The following is a 16,960-nucleotide window of genomic DNA, read 5'->3' as shown; positions in this document are numbered from 1 at the left end:
CAGTACAGGGTCCGATCTAGAGTCTGGTGTTGGATTTAGTTGCTGTGTTTCTTTAGTCTTCTTTAAATCTGGAACATTTTCATAGCCAGTTGGTGTTTTATGACATTAACATTTCCCCCTTTGTATTGATAGAACTTTCATTCTGAATTTGATATTTCCTTACAGTGATTTTTCAGGAATTCCGTGCATTCTAGGCTGGAACACCGCCTGGACCAGGAGTGTTTCTAGACACCCTGGAGGCCACAGTGGCCATCTGTCGTCCCTCATTGGTGATGTTAATTTGATCACCTCGTCACAAGGCTTTCCACCTCTCCACTGTATAATTCCTAGATTTTTCCTTCCTTGCAACTAGGAAGTCATCTGTGGGGAGATACTTTGAGACCACGCAGTTTCCTGCTTTTATCAGAATTTCCTTCTGGATTTAATGTCTTGATTTTTCTTATCTGATTCAGTCCTTACCATGATGGTGCTTACTTTAATATCATTATCATCCAAAGTGCATAGTTCATGTTAGAGTTCATTCTTGATGTTGTATATTTTGTTGGGTAATATTTTTGAAATAAGATATTTTGCAAAAGAGAGTTTTAAAAACCAAAAAGATCATTTTGTTGCCTTAATTGGTAAGAACAGTTCCCTGCAGCATCTTGAGAAAATTACTAATCTTTATTCCATGATGACATTGAGCATAAAAGACTGAATTCTTTTGCTAATTTTGTGTGATGTGTGTGGCTCAGGTAATGCTGGGCAACAGAAATTGCTCCAACTGACCACTTTGGGAATCATCCACTGGTTTATTTTTTCAGTTGAAATACTTGAGTACCTGCTCCATGTCAAGTAGATTCTGCCTAGAGGAAGTATCATCACCCATCCCCCACCCCACCCCTGACCAAGCTCCAGCCCCTCAGTATCACTCCTGCCTGACCCCTAGGAAAACCTTTTGAGAGGGGGTCTCGGGACAGTGGCAGTCTCATGCTTGTAGATAAGGTGACATCAAAGAGGAACAGAAAACAGGCTATACCTCTGAGCTAGCAGGAAGGAAGGCTTCATCTGGCGTGAGGTCCTAAGGCCCCTGGACCGCAGAGCTCAACAGGCAGGACGAGAGAGCCCTGTGTTGAGGAAAGGTGGGAACCCGGCTAAGATACTTCGGTGGTAAATATGTTTAGTAGGCACCTGACAGGAGAGAAAGGCAGGTCTCTGGCAAGCTGAGGTGGGCGGGGCAGACTGGAGGCAGACCCTGGCTACAAAGAGGTGGTGGTGCAGTGAGGACCTGAGCTGGGGGTATATGTTGAGGATCAGAGGGGGCTGCTTTGGTGATCCCAGGCAGGAGCGTGAGGGTGGAGGCCCAGAGGCTTGTTTTGAGATGGGTCACCTGGCTCAGCCAGAGATGAGCCCGATAGCTTAGCCTTCAGATGGAGAGTTCTGGCAGGCAGTGAAGCCAGGAGGAAGGGGAGGTGTCGGGAAAAAGTCTTTGGAGTAGACTTGTTTACCAAGGGAAAGAGAAAAGGGAAAGAGAAAATAAATGAATTGTATGGAGAACCTTTAAGGAAACAGGAAAGGGATACTCCACTAAGATTCTGGTTTCAGTGGTTGGTTTGTTTGGAAAACTGCAGGTGAGGTAAGGGGGCTGTGAGGAGAGTCTCCCAGTTCCTGCTGCCTTCACCTCTTTCAAAGTAAGGTTTTTCAGGCTAGCTGGAGGCCTCCTAGAGTTGGGACCCCCTGGTCAGAGGGGCACTTTAGGTGTAAATTGCCCCCAAGAGGACAGAGGGACACCCTGTGGTGCGGGTGCATTTTCCAACTTAATGAATATTTGTAAAGCCCTAAAAACAGTGCCCAGGACAGGAATGTTAGCTGCTACTGTTGCTGGTTCAGCCAAGAGGCAAGGTTGTCTTGGAGGAACCTGGAGAAGGTGGGTCAGAAGGTACACATGTGCATTGGAGGCCAGTGCCAGGCTTTTGTCATCGTTCAGGTCGCAAAGCATTTTGGACCATAGACTAAAATGGCAGGCTGTAATCATTCTAGGATGTGTCTAGAATGTGTCTCATTTATTTTTGTTGGCCACTGTCATTTACCCCAGAGTAATTATCTGAGGCATGTGTCCTTATCCTGGGGGAAGTGGGTGGAGGGAGAGGGCTGCCAGAGGACCTTGACCACAGGGAGTCCTGGGGAGGGGCAGCACCACCTGGCTCTCCTGAGGCAGGAGCCGAGGGGGAAAGGGAAGCTCAGCAGCAGGCCTGGTGGGGTTTGCGGACACAGGTCCACAGTGGCCCTGATGAGCTCTCACCAAGGGGGAGGCCTGAGAAAGGTTCTTAGATTTGGAGACGATGATGTTATCAGGGACCTTTGGGGAATAGTTCCCTCCTAAAATATGGTACAGATGACTATATTCTAAATAGTTATATCTCATCCTGTCTTAAATGTGCCCCTAGAGAATTATGTGATCCTATCTTAAAATGTGTCCAGGAACCTGCTGTTGACACCAATCCAAGGAAGCACGGCTGCTGTACATACCACCACACTAGTTAGCTCTTTTGAGTCATAAGAACGTAGAAACCGGAGGCTTCCATATTCAGAGAACACCCGTATGTTTTTTTCTACACCATTTATTACTTGTTCCACCAAATAATACACCAGAGTGTACATCAAGTGACTGTTTTTGTCAGGACCATCTCATTGGAATACATAGATAGTGTGCAGTTGTTTAAACAGGAGATTGTGCTGTGGGCCAGCATGGTGGGTCCCAGTGGATGGGTTTTCCATCCAGGGTCTTCCCCCGTCACAGAGGTGGAATTGAGGGACGATGTGGTATTGAGGTTTTATCCATGACCTGGATGGCTGCTATTTAAGTGAAGCACAGCACAATTAGAGGCCGACGGGGGATATGGTGCAGACTTGGGAAACGGGGAGTGGTGGCTCTGGGCCTCCTAGGTCCCGTCAGGCCTCTGTCACTTGTGGTCACAATGCTGGTTGTCTTGACCCCTCGCTGTGTGTGCACAGGTCGGGGCCCTTTGAAGTGAGAGCAGACCTGGAGGAGTCCATGGAGTTCGTGGACCCCGGCGTCGCGGGTGAATCCGATGAGAGCGGCGATGAGCACGTCAGTGATGAGGAGACCGACCTGGGCACAGACTGGGAGAACTTGCCGAGCCCCCGATTTTGTGATATCCCTTCCCAGCCCGTGGAAGGCTCCCAGAGCCAGAGCAGCCAGGTGTCCCCGCCGATCGCAAGCAGCAGTGCGGGTGGGATGATCTCCTCTGCCGCAGCCTCCGTGACCTCCTGGTTTAAGGCTTACACCGGACACCGCTAATGCGCACGGACCAAAGCACGCCAGGTTTGTGTCGAGAAAGTTGTTCTTCCACTATGTTCTAGTAAATTTTGTGTTAAGATAGTGCCTGGAACAAAACGAGGTTAAACTGTTGGGCTTTTTTTAAAGCAGGGAGACAAGCATTTCTACGTATCAAATGGCCAATGGGAGTGACCCTCACACTTATGATAGAACAACAGGTCAGAGGTCCTTCTGGCCAGACCCATATTGGTAGAAGAAAGACCAGGGTGTGCGTCCTGTTCTGTTAAAGCAGAAAATTCACTGGGGCTCCCTTCGGTCATGGGCCACAGGACCCACAGATGTGGGCTGACACATTGATCCTTGTGTCGCTGAGACTGTTCCTGAACACTTTACATTTTAGAGGTTGAATCACAAGGAAGTGATTCCTGATGATTAGGACTTGAAAGATAAAAACTGTTTCACATGAGTTTGTGCTTATGCCATCATTTTTTGTACAGAGAACCAGCAGGCAATTTGAAATACTTGATTTCTCTAGAATTTGGTCATCTTTGGTTTTTAAGTCAAGGATTTTGGTTTTGTTTGGAAGGGGAGGAATGGAGGGAGGGGTAGTTTAAAAATTATTTCACTCGTGCTGCTGCTGTCGTAGCTTGTCAGACATTCCTGTTTTTCTTTCTCCCACACACCAAAGAAATGAAGGTCTTTTTTATTTTTGGACCCACATCCATGAACAGAAGAAATCCCAGCTGCAATGATGGCCTGGAGATTTAAAAACTATTTTCTTATATTCTGAAGGGAATTAAGTTCATTCTTACATAGATTATTAAATTCCTACCATCTACACTTTGTGCATTTTGAAATCGTCATTTTAAGGTCATTCCCCTATGTAAGCTGTCTGCCTAGGCACTAAGGTTATAAAAGCCACTTAACTAAATGGCCTCTGGTCATTCTTCCAGTGTCCTAGTTTCTTTTGAAGGGATTCAGTAAGTGGCAGGTTTTCCCAGGGAATACCATCTTGTTTTCTTAGAGGTTGGCATTTCTCTAGAATCACTACCTGCACTCAAATGCAGAGCAAATCATAGCTGATACTACTCTTCTCTATCGGACAGAATTTTCCCTCACCAAGAGATCATCTTCAGCTAATGTATCTGTCTTGTCATTCTCTTAGTGACAATCTTAAAGAAAACTGTAGAGAGGCATTATGTACAAATATGTAAGTAGTTTTTTATTTTTAATAATTGCAAAAAAAAATCCTGTGTAACAACTACAAATAGAAATCCTATGAAAAATTCCTAACAGGCATTATTACCATATCTTTTTAGTGTGATTAGCATGACAGTACCTCAGATAAATCATTCAGAGACGTGCCCTTCCCTAGCTTCTTTTCTTCTTGTGATTATTATAGTTGATACTTTGCCGAGGTGCTATGTAGCTTTTGCTATTGGTATATTGAAATGTTTGGTAGAGTTGCAAAAGAAGGGTGTTTATCCTATCCAGGAGTTCCGAGTTCCCTGACTATGAATTTTCCACTGAGGGAGGAAACAGGCTTTTCTCCATGTGGGTTCTCAATCGGTGGTGCCGGGTACAGCTTCATGATTGCTGAGCTAGCATTGTACAAGCCAGGTCTGAAGTTCACAGGGAATGGGTAGGTAGGCTTGAACAAATACCAAATGAATTTAAAATCCCATGAGATAAGGGTTGTCTAGGCACTTCAAACCCTCAAAAAGAAGAGCTTAGTCTCGAGCTAAGAGAAGACAGAAGACAGATTTGGGGCTTGGGGATAGAGATTGACCTTGGCTAAAAGATGCACAGTTGTCATGGTTTTCTCAAGTAAGCCTGTTACGAAACCATGAATTCGTGAGGTCAAACTGAAGAATAGAATCCAGAGATCACAACTCCTATCTAGAGTAATTCAACAAAACTTACAAGGATATGGGAAATTAGGGATTGATAGGGTGTATTTTGTTGTTTTTTATATCAACTAGAGGCACTTTATTTAGGATTAAATGATCAAACCCGTTAGTGGTTTTGAACACCAACATACTGGCTTACACTGCTGAGATATTTTGGTTTTCATTATTTTGCACTGGATCCACCCTGTAAATATTCTTAAATATACATTTCAACCACTGTTTTTTCCTACTCTCTTTGCTGCTCATTAAAATCTTTCATGTAGGTGCCAGAACCATATGTAAACAGCTTTTTAAAAAATTGAAGCTGGTATTTTTTTTAAACAAAAGCCATAGAACTTGGTTATGTTTTCCATATAAAATGATTTGTTGAAACAAGGTAATACTGATAAAAACCTACAGGCACCAACTAGGCTGCTTAAAATGGTCTATTAAAGACTTTTTTTGTAATGGAATATAACTAAGAGAAGTTTTGCACATCTGTAAGTTAAGGGGAAAAACAGTATGTCAACATTGGGGGTAGTGGACAGGATTCACCTAAGGATTCATGTATCGATAATTTAGGAAAGAACATTCAGGGGCATGCTGTTGTTAAAAGAACTACAGTGTCTGAGAATATCCTTGTGGTGTCATGTTGCAGGAATTTCCCATTACTCTGCGACTTCCAAACCAGTTTGAGTCATAACAAATGTTTTCTAAACTTTTATTGTATTATTGCAATAAATCTTTTAACAGTAGTTTGCTAATATGTGTGTCTTTTTCAAGCTCTGATTACTCGTTTCTATTGATACGTTGAGGGTAGCAAAAATGAGATTTAACTCTGGAATGTTTTATACAAATTGTAGGGTAATTTTTAAAGATTTTTTTTTGTGGGCAGCCCGGGTGGCTCAGGGGTTTAGCGCCGCCTTCAGCCCAGGGCCTGATCCTGGAGACCCGGGATCAAGTCCCACATCAGGCTCCCTGCATGGAGCCTGCTTCTCCCTCTGCCTGTATCTCTGCCTCTCTGCTTGTCTATCTCTCATGAATAAATGAAATCTTTTTTTAAAAAAAAGAATTTTTTTTGCTAGGTAAGGAAAAATATCTGGTAATCCTAAAAATTGTAGAGCTCATGGTGGTATTAATAATGGTTCATCTCTGGTATCTCTGGTAAGCTGAGAAAAACTAGTTACTAACCACTTACATACTTTCTCTAAAGATGCATTTTTCTTTTGTAGCCATCATATGATGCATGTGCACTACGGTGACTTGGTGTATCATAGCAGCAACGTGGGGAGGAAGGGATGGGGACCTCGAGGTTGCCCATTTGGAACCTGCCCAGACTCTCTTCAGGACAAGAAAGAAAGTGAAGTATGAGAGTTAGGGTGGATCTATTGAGAGGAAAACCAAGTCATTTTGGAGAATCACATACACACACACACACCCTGCCCCCAGTCCCCTTTCAGGTTAGATTATAGAGAGGGTCACTTGCAGGTTGATGAGGATACCAAGAGTGATTACAGGAAAACCATTGGCCGCAGAAAGCCGCCCAGCAGCAGGAGGAAAACCAGCAAGGAAAGGGAAAGTCTCCCAAATAGAACATGTGTTTCAGTGCTCTTCAACCTCCCTAGGTAAAAGCATGCTCCTGTCTAGTGCATACTCAGATTCCCAGCCCCTGAGTTACATCATGGCTGATGCAGGAATCAGGGTGAAGCAGATGGGAAGCACTAAGGATAACTGCCTTAGTGGTTGGGTGGTCATCAAAAAGTACGCCAACAAAATGTCATGGGCTTTCAGTAAATCATCCAAACTTCAGCTATGAAATGCTCAATGAGAGAAAGCCACCACCAGTGCACAATCCAAGGATCTGGTGAAAAAAGAACAAATAATCCTAAAATTTGTATGGATCATGAAAGACCCCAAAAAGCCAAAGCAATCTTGAGAAAGAAGAACAAAGCTGGAGGTATCATAAATCCAGATTTCAAGATATGCTACAATGCTGTAGTGATCAAACAGTATGGTACTGGCACATAAGACGAATAGATCAATGGAACAGAATGGAGAGCCCAGAAATAGACCCACGCTTACATGGTCAATTTTTGTTACAAAGGAGGCAGGAATATACAATGGGGAAAAGACCGTCTAAATGGGAAAACTGAATAGCTCCTGAAACTAGACCACTTTCTTATGTACACACAAACTCAAAATGGAGTCAAGACCTAAATGTAAGACTTGAAACCATAAAACTTCCTAAAAGAACACATACACGGTATGGAATTTTGCTACTACACCAAAATAATTGCTTTTGCATAGCAAAGGGAACCACTAACAAACATAAAGGCAACTTTATGGAGAATATATTTACAAATGATATATCCAATAAGGGGTTAAGATCATATGTGTGTGTTTATATACACAACTCACCAAAAAAAACCCAATCCAGGTCTTAACCTGAAGAGACATTTTTCTAAAGAAAATAGAAGGGTGCCTGGCTGGCTCAGTCAGTGGAGCATGCAAACTCTTGATCTCGGGGTTATGAGTTTCCCACACTGGGTGTAGAGATTACTTAAAATCTTAAGACAAATGACCATAGACACATGAAAAAATGCTCAACATGACTAATCTCCAGGAAATGCAAATCAAAACCACAGTGAGACATCAGTCATCAAAAAGATAAGAAATAAGTGCTGGTGTGGAGAAAAGGGAACTCTCAAGCACTGTTTGAAGGGAATGTAAATTGGTACAACCACTGTGGAAAACAGTATGGAGATTCCTCAAAAAGTAAAATTAGAAATACCCTATGATCCAGTAATTCTGCTACTGAGTACCCAAGGAAAACAAAAACACTAAATTAAAAGGATATATGCACCCTATATTTATGGCAGTGTTATTTATCATAGCCAACATACAGAAGCAACCCAAATGTCCATCGATAGATGAATAAAGAAGATACGGTATGTATGTGTATATATATATATATATATATATATATATATATATATATATACACACACACGATGGACTGTTACTCGGCCATAAAAAAGAACATTTTGCCTTTTGTGACAATATGGATGGACCTAGAGGGTATTATGTTAAGTGAAATAATTCAGAGAAAGACAAATACCATGATTTCGCTTATATGTGGAATCTGAAAAAAATGGCCATTCATAAATACAGAGAACTGGTGGTTGACAGGGGTAGGGGAGATGGGTAAGATAGGTGAAGGTGATTAAGAGGTATTCCCAGTTCAAAATTCACGGGGTACCTGGCTTGTTGACACAGTAAAGCATGTGACTCACATGGGGTCCTGAGTTCAAGCCCCATATTGGGTATAGAGCTTACTTAAAAAATTAAGTCACAGAAATAGTACAGCATAGGGATAATACTATGACACATTGTGACAAATGGTAACTATACTTACCTGTGGTGAATACTGAGTAATGTACAGAATTGCTGAATCCCTATGTTGCACACCTGAAACTAATAGAACATTGTCAACTATACTCCAGTAAATTTTTTTAAAAGATGGGATTATAAAAGTCTGTTAAAAAAAAAGCGGGGTGGGGGTGATCCCTGGGTGGCTCAGTGGTTTGGCACCTGCCTTCGGCCCAGGGCATGATCCTGGAGTCCCAGGACCCAGTCCCACATCGGGCTCCCTGCATGGAGCATCCTTCTCCCTCTGCCTGTGTCTCTCTCTCATGAATAAATAAATAAAATCTTAAGAAAAAAAAATCTTGGGCACCACTGAATCAGAGCACTGTCCAGTGGAAATAATAGAATTGGAATCTGCACATCTGACTAAATTTTGTTAGTCTCATTAAAAATAGGTGATGCTTGGGTGGCTCAGTGGTTGTCTGCCTTCGGCTCAGGTCATGATCCTGGGGTCCTGGGATCAAGTCACACATTAGGCTTCCTGCGGGTGCCTGCTTCACCCTCTGCCTATGTCTCTGCCCTCTGTCTCTCATGAATAAATTTTTTTAAAAAGTAAAAATAGGTAAGATTTTTATATTCAAGATATCCAAAAATATTATTTTGACATGTAATCAATATGTAAACTAAGATTGGGGGGGGACAGAGAAGAGGGCCTGCAGAAGGGTCATACTTGTATTCTTGCCTTGAGCGACAAAAATACTGAGGAAGGCTTGCCCCTTCACCTACACCCTTATAATAAATCCTCCTTGAATTTGGTCATTTTGGGTGTGCCCATTTCCTAGCGAGACCTTGTGCAATGAAGAACCTCTGCAGAGTAGAGACCCAAACAAATGGAGGGACCTTAAGCCACGACTACAAGCCATGGAAAAGAAAGAGGTAATGGGAGAGGTCCCAGCCACATATGGGGGCCACCTCACCACCATCTGTCTCTACTTAGGTGTCAGGGCTGAAATGAAAACTGTTCCTGGCAGGCTACACACCCTGCGGGAGCATCCTGCTCAACCACCTACATAAAGGAGGCTTTAGTGTGGAAGAGCAGACTGAAGGCCAACAGCTGAGTCCCTGTGGGGAAGGCGTTGGCCTGGGCCTGGCTCCACCCCTACTCCCTCTTGACTGCAAACGTGCAGTTGTGCCAATAGGACATCTAACCTCATAACAGATGGAAACAGACACAAATACGACTTTGCTCTACATCTTACCAATGGGCAACTTTTGAATTACATTTTTGAACTGCATCATACTCTTCATACCGTGCTACAGACATCTGAAGATGCCAGTTTGTAAATCAACTGTTTGATATGGGGGAGTAAGGGGCAGAAGTATATTAAGCAGCACAGGTGATACTGCCCTAATTAGGAGATGGGATGTGCCATTCGTCAAGTCTGTTTCTGCTGTGCACACATCCCTCAGCAAGAGCACCTCCTCCTCCACACCTTACACAGGTCTCACCACTGTCCTTGGTACAGATGATTCTCTGCCGGGGGGTGGACACAAAGGATCTCCAAGAGTGATTTCAGCTGTATGTCCTTTCCTTCCTAAATGCCAACTTCAGAACCTAATTCCTGCTGTGTTTCATTGTTCCAAAGAATTTGAGACAAAGGGTCCCCAAACAAGTTTGTACTGAGGCCTCTTCTCTAAGAGTGGATGGGAGGGCCTTTCAGGGGGGTGAGACTATCACCTCTCTGTTCCGGACTCCCCAGCTAGGAACACTAAGTGGCTCTGCTCCTCTAAAAGAACACCAAGGTCAAATGAGCCACCCAGAATAGGGGTGCTGCCTGACTGGTTTTGCTTAAGCATAAATACACTGGAAGTCACCAGAGGGAGCATGACCACAATGATGTTTGCTCTTCCCATGAGGTTATGCAAACACCAGCTACGGCCACAAACTTAGGAACAGCATGCACATCAATAGAAGGGACTGCACCCTTCCCACAGGGGTACTTTTACCAACTTAACAAAGATTGCAACACTAGCTCATTTGAACCCAGAAGAAAAACATGGAAAGGATCAGGTTCCCCAAATGCTAAGCCATGTGCACCATAGAGAATGCAATTCAGTGCAACATGGTACCTGGCAGGAAGAGCTGTGCAACGTCAGCTCTTGTGATGAGTGGTCTGCAGCAGACAGCAAGAAGTTTGGGGATGACGGGCTTCGTTCTGGTTTTCAGGCAGGCTATCTCTTTGTGGGACAGAGGAGGAGATAATAGCCAGTCTGCTGAGTGAAGAATGAAGGCAGTTTTCACTGCCTGGGAATACCCATGTAGTAAGTCTCCAAGGCCTGTCCATAAAGGGAGGCAGGGTGGCCCTGACAAGTCCACGTTAGAAGGGATAGTTGGACAGAGCCCAGGAAGGGAACATAGGTGTCAGCCCACAGCCTTCTGCAGCCACCGGGCCCAGCGCAGCCTCCAGTCAGGGGAGCCACTGGCAACAGAGCTCAGATCACACCAAATGCACAACTGATGGTTAACCCAGCACAACTCACAGGGCTGCTGCGGGAACATCAAGAGTGCCCCCAAGAGACCAGCTGTAATCCTTCTAGATCCCTTTAATCCTCCCCACTTCAGGTTTCTCGTATTTCAGGTGGAAAATTACAGTAAAGCCTAGGGCCATCAGAACGTGCCAGCACCCCTCACATTTTTTTTTTTTTAAGATTTTATTCATGAGAGAGACACACACAGAGGCAGAGACACAGGCAGAGGGAGGAGCAGGCTCCATGCAGGGAGCCCGACGTGGGTCTTGATCCCGGGTCTCCAGGATCAGGCCCTGAGTCGAACGCAGGTGCTCAAGGTCCCTCTTTGCTCCTTCGCTATTTCCAATTCATCTCCATCTTGCATACTGGGTAGAGGATGGTGGGGGAGATCTCTGACTCCCAGATTTCTCTCATTCTAATTTTTTTCCTGACGATTGGGAAAACTAGGCCAGGCACATTGAAGCCTCTGAACAAAAGCCAAAAGGTGGAGGTTTTCTTTATTTGGGTCCCAACGGCAAGGTTATTTCCTTTCTTGTGAGTCAAGTTCAGCAGCAGCAATGGAGAGCAGGTAGTGCTGCGCTGTTGCAAGGAATTTGAAGTGGGCGGTTTTCCCAGGCGTGGCACTAGGGGGCTCTGGAGCACAGTGTCTCTCCCCTAAGAGGAAAGCTAACTCCTCTAAATCCAGACCAGGGAGGGGGATGCCCTCTGATGCCACCTGCAGAAATCCTCTCTCATCCCCACAGGCAGTACTGGGTCCTGCCACAATGTTCCAAGGGGGTTGCCAGTGATTTGAGGCCCCCAAGAATCACATGCCAAGATGGGGCAGAGGCATTCTTACCTGGTCCTCTGCTCTCAGCCCGAGTCACAGCTTTGTGTCCCCCGCAAAAAACAGATCCGGCATGGCTGCCTTTGGAAAACCAACTAAAACAATCAGTTTATCCTGTGCGTCCGCCTGGGCAAATGTAGAAGCGACAGCTAGTAACAAAGCAAGCTGTGTTTTCTGGGCACTTTCCACCCGCCCAGCTGTACTCTAAATCCTGTGTGTGCAGATCTGCTTTAATCCTAAATCATGAGCCATGACAAAGCTATCAGGAAGGCATGCAGAGACTGCCAGTCTAAAGCAAACCACAGGGGAGGAGGAAAGCCCTGGAAGCCTCAGCCCAGGGCACTGGAACTGAAAAGCTTTTCCGCCATCCCTCCACTGGGGCAAGTCGGGAGGACGGCGCAGATACCATGAAGGAAAGGAGGGCTCTTCTCAGCCTATCCTTGTACTGTCACAGGCTCTGGCCTCGTGGGCTCCGAGGCTTCACGGCCATTGCCCGACGGGCCCACTTGTTCAGTGTTAGGATGCCGCCTGCCCAGGGAGCAGCAGCTGTGTCTACGATAAGGGGCAGAGGAACCGGAGGCAGATTCCGGGTTGGACGCCGCTCCATGGCCACCCACCACCTCCGTCATGGGTGACCCTGGCTCCACCCGGCTCCAGCCCTGTCCCACTGTGTTTGGCTGACCCAGCCGCCTCCTCAACCTAATTACTTCTGCTCTCCTTTGGGGCCACCGCAGCCTGCACTCATCACTTCCCCATCAGCTCCTCCCTGGAACAGTTATGCTTCTTCATGGCCTGAGGCTGACCCCGGTTCCAAGGGGTTTCGGGGGGTACCTGATTTCAAACCAACCTAGTTTGTAGGTAAGCCTCTGCAGCAGCTTTTTGGGGGCCAGTACCTTCCAGCCCCACCCAGCATTACATGACCACAGACTTGAACATATCTTTTTTTTTTTTTTTTTTTTAATTTATGATAGTCACAGAGAGAGAGAGAGAGAGGGAGGGAGGCAGAGACACAGGCAGAGGGAAAAGGCAGGCTCCATGCACCGGGAACCCGATGTGGGATTCAATCCGGGGTCTCCAGGATCGCGCCCTGGGCCAAAGGCCGGCACCAAACCGCTGCGCCACCCAGGGATCCCTATCCTGACTTCTTAATCATTAGCTAGTCACACTTAGACATGCTGTGAGAACATCCTAGATAATACCTCCTCCAACAGGAGACATGGTAGGTATTGGGCAGACAACAAATTCAAAATAAGCATTAAAGTATTGCAAAAATGTAAGCTCACAGGATTAAGATGGTCTCTTTTCTGTAGCAAAAAAAAAAATTTTCTCTCCCCCTTCTAACGACTCAAAATTTAAATTCTTCCGATTTAATTCACCACATAATTCTCCACTATTAATTACCTCAAAATAGTAAGGAAAAAATTATGCAAAACTCAAGTCCCATTTAAGATGCATGTTTTTATTGAAGTTAAAAAAAATTCGTAACCAGACAGAAAGAGTAAAGTAGACAAGGATGTTATTATCTGACTATATAATATCCTCTCATTCTTGGTGGATCACTAAAATATAACAAAGGATTGTTCTCTATGCTAATTTTAAGGTTGTCCAGTTAAACCATTATTTGGTATCTTCAACAGGTTAACCTCTTAACTATTTAGAGTTTCTTCTCAGAAACATTATATATTATACAAGAAACATTCATAGTTTATTTGGGAAACATTCATATTTTATACAGGATGTACAAATTTAAGACAAGACAATAAGAAAAAAAATACCACACAATTGTAGCCGCAACACTATCCTAGCTGCATTGTGGGGATTATGTTCAGTCTGCTGTCCACTATATACAACTGCATTTAAAGCGTTATTTACAGAGGGGCCAAAGCACTCATCTAAGGTAAAGGCGCTCGGGTTTAATGTGCACTTTCATAGCCCTATGAAAACACAACCATTATATACACTGTAAACACCACAGGGCATGAAATCCATCTCCAACCACAAACTTCAATCTCACAGATCAAGCATACAAGGGCTAAAGGTAAGGTGCCTGACTTTTCCTTTGTAAGCATACTTTTCATCCAAGTGTGCTGCTGTTCTTTCCATAGGACACTAGTCACTTATTTCAAATATGGTGCCAGTGCTTAAAACATTTCTGGAACCCCTTTTTGGGGATTGCCTGCATAGTCTGCAATGAACTCTTCTGAACGTCCTTGTTGGTGGCAAGTCTTTGTCCTTTGAGGATGGATTTGATTTGGGAGAACAGGCATATTCACAGCCAAGCGAATCAAACTGTGGGGACACCACCCTGGACCAAATGGGAGGCGCCACTATAAACAATGAGACCAATTTCCTCGTATAGCTCATAAAGCCAGAGTTTAAAAAATGCCTGAGCAATGGCAGTCCTGATGGAGTGAGTACAGATTCTCCTACAGTGATGGCTCTGAGGGGCAACATTCACTTGAATGGTGGATCTAGGTGGTGTTTTGCCATTTTAAGGATTAGTCCTTTTGTCACCTCTCACATAGACTCTAGTATTCCTCTTCAGTTTCGGTCCCCTTTGCTTTCTTATGGATCGCCCGGTTAAAGCTGTGGCAAGCAGGGACCCAGTGATTGTCATGAAGCCCCAGCTTACAGCCAGGGAAGCCCTTCTGAGACCGGTGGCAGCACATCCAGTAGCCTGGCCCATAGGGCAATGCCTGGCAATAGGGCTTGGGGTGCCACCGGCACAGAGACACATCCCCTTTCACGTATTTTTTCTTGCACTGCTTGCAAGGGTCCTCTCTATATCGCGGATCTCGCACCCAGCGGGAGTCTGCGGGCCTGATGTTGTAGTATTCAATGATAAACTTGAAATAGCAGCAGGTACACTTAAGAGCCACTAAGCTCTTGGTGGGGAGTAACCTGAAGATTTTCACCATGAGGTGGTGGGGCAGAAAAGCCATGTACTGCTGAGGCTCCAAAAGCTGCTGGATTTTAAACCTTGTCTCCAGAAAGTCATGAGACACTTGCTTCTTCCAACTGGATGCCTCGAGCACCGGCAATGTACTTTCCACAGGAGAGGCTGGCGGGACAAACGCATCAGCTGACATGCTTTTCTCCTCAGAGGCACTGTCCCCCTCAGCAGCATCCTGAAGCTGCCTGGCCTCAGGAGACTCCCTTGTGCTTTCACTCAACTGGGAACAGTCCGACTGGCGTTGACCCGGTGGCAAAAAAAACAACATCCCTGGAAGTGGGTCTTCACAGGACTTTAAACTAGAAGGCTGGCCTTGCTCTACCTTGGACACAGTGATACTAATGCACAAAGATTCCTTTCTTCTCTGATCAGGATTTTGGCTAGTGAGCGGAGCGAGCTCTCTACTCATACAATCAACAGCATCTGTGGGCAATTCAATGGCTTGAGGGCAGGTGCGAGGAGGAAAAGGTGACCCAGCAAGTTCCTCGGTCATTTCCACGTCGTATCTATTGCCGTTTTTCATAGCAGTTTGCTGATCTGGCTCAAATTTTGCACTGTCTGTGAGGAAATTCACACCGGCTGGCAATGGGGGACAGCCCCGAGGAGCACTGTCCCAGGACTCGTTCTCCCTAGGAGAACAATGGTCAGCTCTTGAGAGACTGTGGTCCGCAGACACAGACCCCACAGGATTCACCTGAGTGTCTGGTGCCTCCAGGGCACCTTTGTTTGTTTTGCCTTCATTAGCCTGCGTGCCATTTGCAAGCAACACCCGGCCCACATTTCGACGGAAGCTGTTACTCCTCGAGAGGCTCCCAGGCTCACGCTGGCTCTGCCGCTTCAGGCACTCAGACTCCAGCCTGGCTACCATGTCAAGGACACGGATTGGCTCACTCTGTGGTTCACCAACCTCAGGATTTCCCCTTTCTGTGGATTCTTCACAAGCTCCTGGAGCAGAAAAGGGCTCGGAGGCTGAGAGCCCACCTCTGGCCTGCCCAGGAAATCTCACCACAGACGGTGAATTAGTGCAGTTTTTCGTACAAGTAGCTAGTAGGGCACTGGCCCTTTGCTCAAGGAAGGCAACCATCTGTATGACTGACAGAGGCCTCCCGGTATAGACGCCATCGCCACTGTCACTCACATAATGCACAGAACAGTGCTCAATGCCGCACGCAAAGGGCTCAGGCTGGTAGCACCTGCTATTGACTTCCCTCATCCTTTCTAACTGTATCTTGGCTTTTTTAAGATCCCCTGATTTTTTCCTTCTTTTAGTAGCTCTCCCATCAATATCCCAGGAGCTTTTTATTTTCATAGATCCTATCCTATTGCTACACTGGTGGGCTGCAAAGAATGCAATTTTCTCCTTGGTATTTCCCGGTTTCACAACAGCCCAGATATCAAGCGGCCCTTCCCCTTCTTCACCCTGGTGGATTGTTGCACATGATGCATTCTTCTTGGTTTTAACATTCAAGCTGCTCTCTACAGGACTCTTCCCACTCATGCTGCACAAAACATTTGGAGAAAGAATCCCAAAAGGCTTTCGAGATGATGCTTTACCAAGAGAGGGTGAAGGAAAGACACTTGGTTTCATGTAGCTAGCTTTGCATTTTTCATCATTCACTTCGTGGTGGGTCATAGGAGTTCTCAAAGTTTCCTTGCTGATTTCCAGAGGTGACACTTTCTTCTGGAGTTTCCAGTATGGCTTTAGGTGCATAACAGAGGCTCTACAGGAAAGAAATACATATTTGATTAAGATAGTGCTTTTGTTTTTAGAAAAGTTTTTTAACATATACTCTGACAGTTCTAGCAAGTAATAGAAACATTGTCAGTACATCAAATCTTTACCATACCAACTCTCATTTCAGCTAGTTTTTAATGTACAGATCAAGAATAATAATCTTGATAATAATAATAAGTGGGGCACCTAGGTGGCTCACATGGTTAAGCATCTGCCTCTGGCTCAGGTCATCATGTAGGGGTCAGTCCTGGGATTGTCCCCCCTGTTGGGCTCCCTGCTTCTGCCTCTGCCCCTCCCCCTGCTTGTGTTCAAATAGATAAATAAATACTTAAAAGAGAAAAAAAGGGCAAAACAACCATTTTCCATGGTAAATAGGCCAGAA

The 16,960-nt window shown here is 45.2% G+C and overlaps 2 protein-coding genes across 5 annotated transcripts in view; one reads left to right on the top strand and one right to left on the bottom strand.

The window, feature by feature from the left end:
• Positions 1–5,924, top strand: part of ATG14 (autophagy related 14) — a 36,659-nt gene extending 30,735 nt beyond the window's left edge. The window contains exon 10 of the mRNA XM_026000644.2: positions 2,995–5,924. Within this exon, the coding sequence (XP_025856429.2) occupies positions 2,995–3,301 (307 nt within the window). The 3' untranslated portion in view covers positions 3,302–5,924. The remainder of the gene's footprint in view (positions 1–2,994) is intronic.
• A 7,404-nt stretch (positions 5,925–13,328) lies between these two features.
• FBXO34 (F-box protein 34) overlaps positions 13,329–16,960 on the bottom strand; it is a 138,564-nt gene continuing 134,932 nt past the window's right edge. For all 4 annotated transcript variants that reach the window (XM_072761627.1, XM_072761625.1, XM_026000646.2 and 1 more), the window contains one exon: positions 13,329–16,564. In XM_072761627.1, the coding sequence (XP_072617728.1) occupies positions 14,419–16,554 (2,136 nt within the window). In that variant the 5' untranslated portion in view covers positions 16,555–16,564 and the 3' untranslated portion in view covers positions 13,329–14,418. The remainder of the gene's footprint in view (positions 16,565–16,960) is intronic.

Source organism: Vulpes vulpes, chromosome 6 (assembly GCF_048418805.1).
Source record: "Vulpes vulpes isolate BD-2025 chromosome 6, VulVul3, whole genome shotgun sequence".
Classification (NCBI taxonomy): domain Eukaryota; kingdom Metazoa; phylum Chordata; class Mammalia; order Carnivora; family Canidae; genus Vulpes; species Vulpes vulpes.
Note: the sequence above shows the minus strand (reverse complement) of the source record. Positions and strands in the feature narration are given on the sequence as shown.